General features: G+C 54.6%; 1 protein-coding gene across 1 annotated transcript in view; it reads left to right on the forward strand.

Moving 5' to 3' along the window:
- Nucleotides 1-7,415, forward strand: part of LOC102775155 (microtubule-associated serine/threonine-protein kinase 1) — a 16,985-nt gene that overhangs the window by 4,926 nt on the left and 4,644 nt on the right. The window contains exons 4-8 of the mRNA XM_015566879.1: nucleotides 1,411-1,499; nucleotides 1,916-1,991; nucleotides 3,874-3,952; nucleotides 7,026-7,186; nucleotides 7,296-7,371. Coding sequence (XP_015422365.1) covers nucleotides 1,411-1,499; nucleotides 1,916-1,991; nucleotides 3,874-3,952; nucleotides 7,026-7,186; nucleotides 7,296-7,371 — 481 coding nt within the window. The remainder of the gene's footprint in view (nucleotides 1-1,410; nucleotides 1,500-1,915; nucleotides 1,992-3,873; nucleotides 3,953-7,025; nucleotides 7,187-7,295; nucleotides 7,372-7,415) is intronic.

Consider the following 7,415-nt stretch of genomic DNA (forward strand, 5'->3'; position numbering starts at 1 on the left):
GTGCTGTGGGCTCTGGCAGCTCAGAGGGGGTAAGGGAAGAAGGGGAGGGTGGGGGCTTGGCACCTTCAGAACAATAGCCGAAGCCTGGCCTCTCCCCCACCCCCACCCCCCACGCCGCGTGCTCAGGCCTGGCTCACATGCTCAGTCACTGCGGCGGCGGCGGCGGGGCGGGGTGGGGGGATTGAGGGGAATTTAGGGGCTGGGGGCTCCCTCCTCGGAAGCTTGAATCCTGAAGGGCAGAAAGGAGGGGGGTATTTTTACCATAGCACACACTCCTCCCCCCCCCAGCACAGCCTCATACAGAAAATAGTGACACACAGCGTTACGTAGGACATGAAGTCACACACACATATACACACAACAGCCCTAGTGGCCCAGATACATCCGGGAAGCGCCACGCATACCCAGCCAGACAGTGGCCATAGGTCAGAGACCTGTACAGACCCACGGGGTCACCCCCAATGTCACACAATAACAAATAAACCCACAGGTACACTATTTTGTACACCAAATAAGATGTGACCCGTATGGTTACCTGTAACACACATGATTTTGCTACCAGAGATGCATACAGACACACGTGGCAATGACATCCATGCATCGTGTTACAACACATGATATCATCTAAGCATGTCACATGCTACGTCACACGGAGGCCAGAATAAATAGACACAGGTTCTCTTGCCGAACATGAAATACATAATATTGCACATTATCATGTGCAAGACTCATACAGGGATTGTCACACACAATCGCATGCTCAGACATGCCCATCGTCACAGGGTGTTAAGCCTACACACAGTAAATACCACTCGTGGGCACTCACGGTGAATGTCACATGCAGACACAAGGACAGCATCTCATACACACTTTGCTGCATAAAGACGTAGACACAGCTGGAGCAGAAATCATGCATCACACAGATTTACAGCACACACTGGCATTTCCATCATGCACCAGTGACATCACACATCGTGTCATATAGACACACAAAAGTACAGGTTGTGTCACACAAGTCAAACACAAGGACCGTCACACATGATGTCACACTAGTGTGGATGTGCCCAGTGCTGAACTCACACACTGGGTGCCTGCCACGCATGGATACAGCATATGTCTCGCACAGACCTAGACATGCAGACACTCGGTGTCTCCAACAGTGTCACACAGACAACATGACTGTCACTCCATGATGGAAATTATACCCCATATGGTCACACATGGCTCCCACGGGATGTCTTTCACATACACGTCCCACCTGCATCCCCTCCATTCAGTCTTGTATCCTCCTTGACTGTCTCCTCCTCTGAGCAGTTTTCTGGGGGCCCTTCCCAGAATGGGAGGGCGGCTGGTTGGGCTCACAAACTCCCTGGGCTGCGGCCTGGCACCTTTGCCTCCCCTTCCCTGCAGCTGCCGTACCAGTAACCGGAAGAGCCTCATCCTGACCAGCACGTCGCCCACGCTGCCGCGACCCCACTCCCCACTGCCTGGACACTTGGGTGAGACAGGTGGGGGGTGTGGACCAGACTAGAGGAGGCGTGGCCACAGGAGAGGGGTGTGTCCCTGCCGCAGGAGGGGGGGCGGAGTCTGGACAGAGGCTAGCGTGGTCAGTCCTCAATGGGGCAGTTATTGGTTTGCGGGGCTGGATTGTTAAGGGGACGGGGGCAGAATGAAGGGTCCATACCTGAGGGGCGTGGCTATGGCAGAGGAAGGCAGTATCGACCTGAAGGGGCTTGGCTAGCTCCGTATCCAAAACACCTTCGGAAGGCGGGGCCACAGCGCAGGGGGCGTGGCCCACTCCCTCTGGGACTGGGCTAAAGAGGAAATAGCTGCTGCTTGCAGACGCTTTGGGGGTCAGGAAGTCTGATGGGGTTGCAACCAGCCCAGCCTGAAGATCCCCCTCTTTCCGACACAGGTAGCAGTCCCCTGGATAGCCCCCGCAACTTCTCCCCCAACACCCCCGCCCACTTCTCGTTTGCTTCTTCCCGAAGGTGAGTCCCTGTCCGCTGGGCCCCAGAACCCTGTCGGACCCTCCCCACCCACCGTCTGGGCTGCCATCTGTTCCCTTCCTAATTGGGCCTGAGTCAGGACCGGAGGGCTCCGCTGAGTGCCCCCAGGTCCCCGCGGGAACCAGCGCCCAGCCTGGGGGGCGGGGCCTATAGGGGGTGGGGCCAACCGCCTCTGGGAAAGCCGGGGCGGGAGCGGGTTTCCTTCGCTGAGCAGCGGAAGCCCTGGGTCGGCCTCGCGCCCCGCGCTCCTGGCCAGGTGTTTCCATAGCAACAGGACGGGGGACAACAGAGATGAAGTGCGCAAGCGCAGACTCCGCGGTGCCCTTCTAGGAACTCTGGCTGCCCATTGTGGGGGAGGGCACCTGGGGCCATTTCTTGAGCGCCCAAGAGGAGCAATCTCAGGTTTCCCTCTGGGGAGGGGGTGTCTGCGTGTTTCTGGAGTGTCTGTAAATGCATTTTCTGGGGCCGCTGGCAAAATTGGCGGAGGCCGAGAGATTCCTGGAATATTTGGGAGAGAAACTTCTGGGAGTCGCCAGTGTGTTTGGAGGGGTCTCTTTTTCTTTGAACTTGACTCGTTCTAAAAGCGTTGTCCGAACACATGCTGTGTTCTGGGAGGTGAGCATAGGGGAACGACACCCCCTCTGTCCACAGAGTTGAGTTGGGGTGGCCGGCCAGAGAACCAGGATTACTGCAAAGGCCGGTGAAGACTGTGGTGGGGGTCACAGGAGACTGTGAGGACAGAGGGCCTTTCCCTGGGGAGAGTGGAGGAATGAAAACCAGAAAATGGCTCCAAGATTGGGCCTAATGTGGTCACCGGCGCGGAGGGTGGGCTGAGCCGGGCAGTGTCCGAAAGGAGGAAGGGGGGAGGAGTCCAGTGTGCGGGAGCGTGTCCTTGTGACTGTGCCCTCGATGTATGCCAATGTGTGGGAGTGTAAGTTTGTGAGGTTGTGAATATGTGACGCAGCCTGTGCCTACACATGTGTCCATGGAGAGTGTGTATCGGCATGTGAGCGTGAATGTGTGTGAGTGTGTATGTGTGTGTCTACCTGAAGGGTTGTCAATGTTTGTGAATGTGTGAGGGAATACGCACCTCCCTGTGTGTCTCCATGTGAGTGCGTAATCTATGTGGGAGTGTGAATGAGTGTGTGGCTGTGTGAGAGTTTGAATGGGTGACAGTGCGTGAGGGTATCTTGAATGTATGTGTGAATGGGAAAGAGAAGAGAGAGCGTGTGTGTGAGGGAGTGTGTAGCTGTGTGTGTATTAGAATGCAGGTATTGGGGTTTTTGTGTCTGTGTGTATATGTGGTTGGATGTTGGATGCCTGATTTTGCAAGGGCAGTTGTGTTAGGGTGGAAAAGTGTGGTATTTGGGTCCAGGTATGGTTCACATGTGAATGTGTGTGACTCAGTCCATGAGCACTAGTCACACTAACACTAGTGGGTGTGGCCAGGAGAGTGACTGTGTCTGATGGGAGAGCCTGTCTCCGTGTGTGCGTGTCTGAGAAGAACCAAGGGGTCTGCTTCTGTGAGCTTTCTCATGGGGGGGTCGTCTGGGGTTGATTTTTGGGGTCCTCTGGGGTAACTTTTTTGAGTGGGCTGTTCTGGTCCTCCTTGGGATCCTTGCTGGGGGCCAGTGTGGCCTGAGTATGGCAGGAGAGGATTATGGGAAGGAGCAGAGGAGACTGGTGCCTGACTAGACGACTTCCCCTTTACCTCCTTGACTTGGAGGGCCTCCGGGAATCTCAGAGCACAGATATGCTCCCCCATCCCCTGCCCTGGCCCTGGCCGGTGGCTTCTCTCACAACCTGACAAGTGGAGGGGACTGGTGGGCCCTGGTAGCCTCTGAGCACCTTGGCTGGATTCCAGGGCGGACGGACGCCGTTGGTCTCTGGCTTCGCTCCCTTCGTCTGGCTATGGCACCAACACACCCAGCTCCACTGTCTCGGTGAGTGTCGTCTGCGGGGGCAGGGGATCCTCCAACCCAAAGGCCCACGCCCAGGCCAGCAGCTGGGCTGGCCTTATTGGGTGTTTTGGGTTTTTCTTGTCCTCGGAGAGTCACCTGTCCATCTATTAGTGAGTTGCAGGTCTCACCCTTCCACCCTCCAGCCCTGTTCTCTACCCTCACTATAGCTTCTTGGGGATCCTATTCATCACCAACTTATTTTTACAGATAATGACATGAAGCCATTTGCCAAGTGTCCAAAGCAGGCCACGGCCAGTGTCTGCCCTTTATCCAGAGCCCATTTGCTCACCCACTGCAATACCCAAGATCCTCTGTCCATCTGCCCTCTTTTCCACCTGTGTGTCTGGTTTGCTCATCCAGCCACTGGAATGCTGTGGAGCAGATATTTAGCATGTGACTATCATGTGGTGGGTGAGCTCTGCAAGCTGAGCAGGGTCCAAGGATTCACAAAGCACTCATGGAGGGAGACAGACCAATAAGAAGGCATTTACAATGGGGGATGGGAGCTGTGATGGGAGTAGTGTAAGGGGAAGTGGTAGCAGAGAGGAGGCAACTGACTTAGCTAGGGGAGGGTCAAGTAGGCTTCCTGGAAGAGTTGGCATTGAAGCCAAGACGAAGGATCAAAAAAAATTTGGCAGTGAAGAAGGGAGGGAATGGTGTTCAAGGAATGAGGAACAACAGAGAACTGGCCACATTGGGAAAGTTGAAAATAACCATGTGCAGTTGGACTTTGGGTTGGAAGGAGAGGAGTCAAGGTGAGGCAGGCCAACACCCTGATTATGCGAGGGCCTGTTGGCCAGGGCAGGGAGGTGGATTTTATTCTAAATGTAGGGGAAGTCATAGAAAAGCTTTTTTTTTCTTCTGTATCCTATTAAAATTTCAATCTGAACTATTTGAAATTGTGCTTTTGCAGGTCATAGATTATGTGCTTTTAAAAATGATTTTAATAGATACTGATGGGGTAGAGAGTTTTAGGCAGGGGAGTGAGTGATGTGATGTTTAAAAAGAGCATTGTGGCCCTAGCCAGTTTGGCTCACTGAATAGAGCATTGGCCTGTGGACTGAAGGGTCCCAGGTTCGAATCCAGTCAGGGGCACAGGCCTGGGTTGCAGGCTCGATCCCCAGTAGGGGGTGTGCAGGAAGCAGCCGATCAATGATTCTGTCTCATCATTGATATTTCTAGCTCCCTCTCCCTCTCCCTTCCTCTCTGAAATCAATTTTAAAAATATTTTTTAAAAAGAGAATTCTGCCTACAGAATCAAGTGGATGTCCTTGTGTCTCTCCACTGATATCTGTGGGTCTGTGTTTGCCCTGATTGCATGCCAAGCCCTGACCAAGGACCCAGCAGAGCCAATCATTGTCCTCAAGCAGAGCAGCCAGTAATCCTATATAATAAAAGGGTAATATACAAATAGACTGGATGCAGAATAACTGAACAACCAATCAAAGTGTAATATGCTAATGATATGCTAAGGATGCTCAACCGCTTGCTATGACATGCACTGACCACCAGAGGGCAGTCAACTGGTCAACCAGTTGCTATGATGTGCACTGACCACCAGGGGGCAGATGCTCCCACCGGTAGGTTAGCTTGCTGCTGGTGTCTGGCCAAAGGGGACTGAGCAAGATGGGCCAGACACACCCTGGAGCCCTCCCCAGTCCAATCATGCACTAGTGGGGTCCCTCAGCCTGGCATGTGCCTCTCCAATCTGGGACCCCTCGGGGGATGTTGGAGAGCCGGTTTCAGCTGATCCCGCAGGCCACTCCCCTTGGGAGGGTGCCAGATGCTGGGGCGAGCCCTCCCAATTGGGACTTATGGGGTGCAAGCCCACAGCAGGTACAGTGGGGCCAGGATGAGCGGGAGTGGCAGGTAGGAGCTGCAGGCGGCATTGGACTGCAGGTTTCAGCCTGCTCCCTGCAGGCCACCCAGAGGCACCCATGTACAAATTTGTGCACCAGGCCTCTAGTAACAAATAAATACGTAGAGGAGTCAAGGTAATGCAGGTTGAGACCCTGATTTTCCTGGGGCCTGTTGCCCAGGGCAGGGAGGTGAATTTTATTCTAAATGTAAGGGGAACTCATAGAAAGGCTTTTTACATAAAGATGTAATAAGTCAGGAGATAAATACAGCAAGAAGAAACAAGAGAGGGTTACTCTTTAGCTTTCTCATCTCCCTCTCTCTTCCCCCTCTCCTCCCCCTCTCCTCCCCCTCATCCCCCTCTCCTCCCAGAAAAAAAAAAAGAAAAAAAGAAGAAGAAACAGGAGAGGGTAAGCATAGGAAGAGATAGGTGTGTGTTCAGAGGAGGCCTCTCTGAGAGGTGACTTTTAATCCATAGTAGATGTGCTCCAGGCAGAGGGAACAGTCAGTGCAAAGGCCCGGAGGCAAGAGTGTGTCTGCCTTGTTCAAGGTTTATCAAGAAAGCCATAGCCCAGCTGGCACGGCTCAGTGGTTGAGCCAGTTGACCTATGAACCAGGAGGTTACGGTTAGATTCCCAGTCAGGGCACATGCCTGGGTTACAGGCTCAATCCCCAATGTGAGGCATGCAGGAGGCAGCTGATCAATGATTTTCTCTCATCATTGATGTCTCTCTCTCTCTCTCTTCCTTCCTCTCTGAAAAAAAGAAGAGAAAAAGAAAGCCATAGCTCTGTGGCTGGAATAGAGCAAGTGAGGGGGAGAGTGGGCAGAGGTGATGGCAGAGGGACAGGGCCAGATGTTAGTGCAGAACCTTGTGGGGTGTGGGAGGGACTTAGTGTTCATTCTGAGTAAAGTGGGAGCCATGGCGGGTTCTGAACGGAGAAGGGATGTGACTTGACTCTCCGGTGTTTACAGGCTCTCTCTAGTCACATCTGTCTGTGTTACTGTTACCCGTGTCTGTCCTCGTCCCTCTGTTGCCTGGAGTCCCATCCTGGGCCCTGGGACATCCAGGATCCTGGTCCTAATCAGGCCCTAATACCAACCTTGCCAGTAGTCCATCCACCCCAGGAACCCCAGGCCAGGGTCCCAGGATGTGAGGGGCCGGCAGTAGCTCTGACCCTCGTTCTGCCCCTTCCCCAGTCTTCCTGCTCCTCCCAGGAGCGCCTCCACCAGCTGCCCTACCAGCCCACCGTGGACGAGCTCCACTTCCTCTCCAAACACTTCGGCAGCACCGAGAGCATCACGGATGAGGATGGCGGCCGCCGCTCCCCAGCCGTGCGGCCCCGCTCGAGGAGCCTCAGGTGGGCCGGCATCCCCCAATTCCAAGCGAGTCTGGGGGCTGGTGCACCGCGAGACCCCGGTCCCCGCGAACAGGCGGGGGACTGGACAGGATGGGCTTCTCTCCTACAGCCCCGGACGCTCCCCCTCCTCTTATGACAACGAGATCGTGATGATGAACCACGTCTACAAGGAGAGGTTCCCGAAGGTGAGGCGGGCTCTGGGGCGGCCAGGTGGCCGGGCGGTCGGAGC

The sequence above is a fragment of the Myotis davidii genome, unplaced genomic scaffold, assembly GCF_000327345.1.
Source record: "Myotis davidii unplaced genomic scaffold, ASM32734v1 scaffold543, whole genome shotgun sequence".
NCBI lineage: Eukaryota > Metazoa > Chordata > Mammalia > Chiroptera > Vespertilionidae > Myotis > Myotis davidii.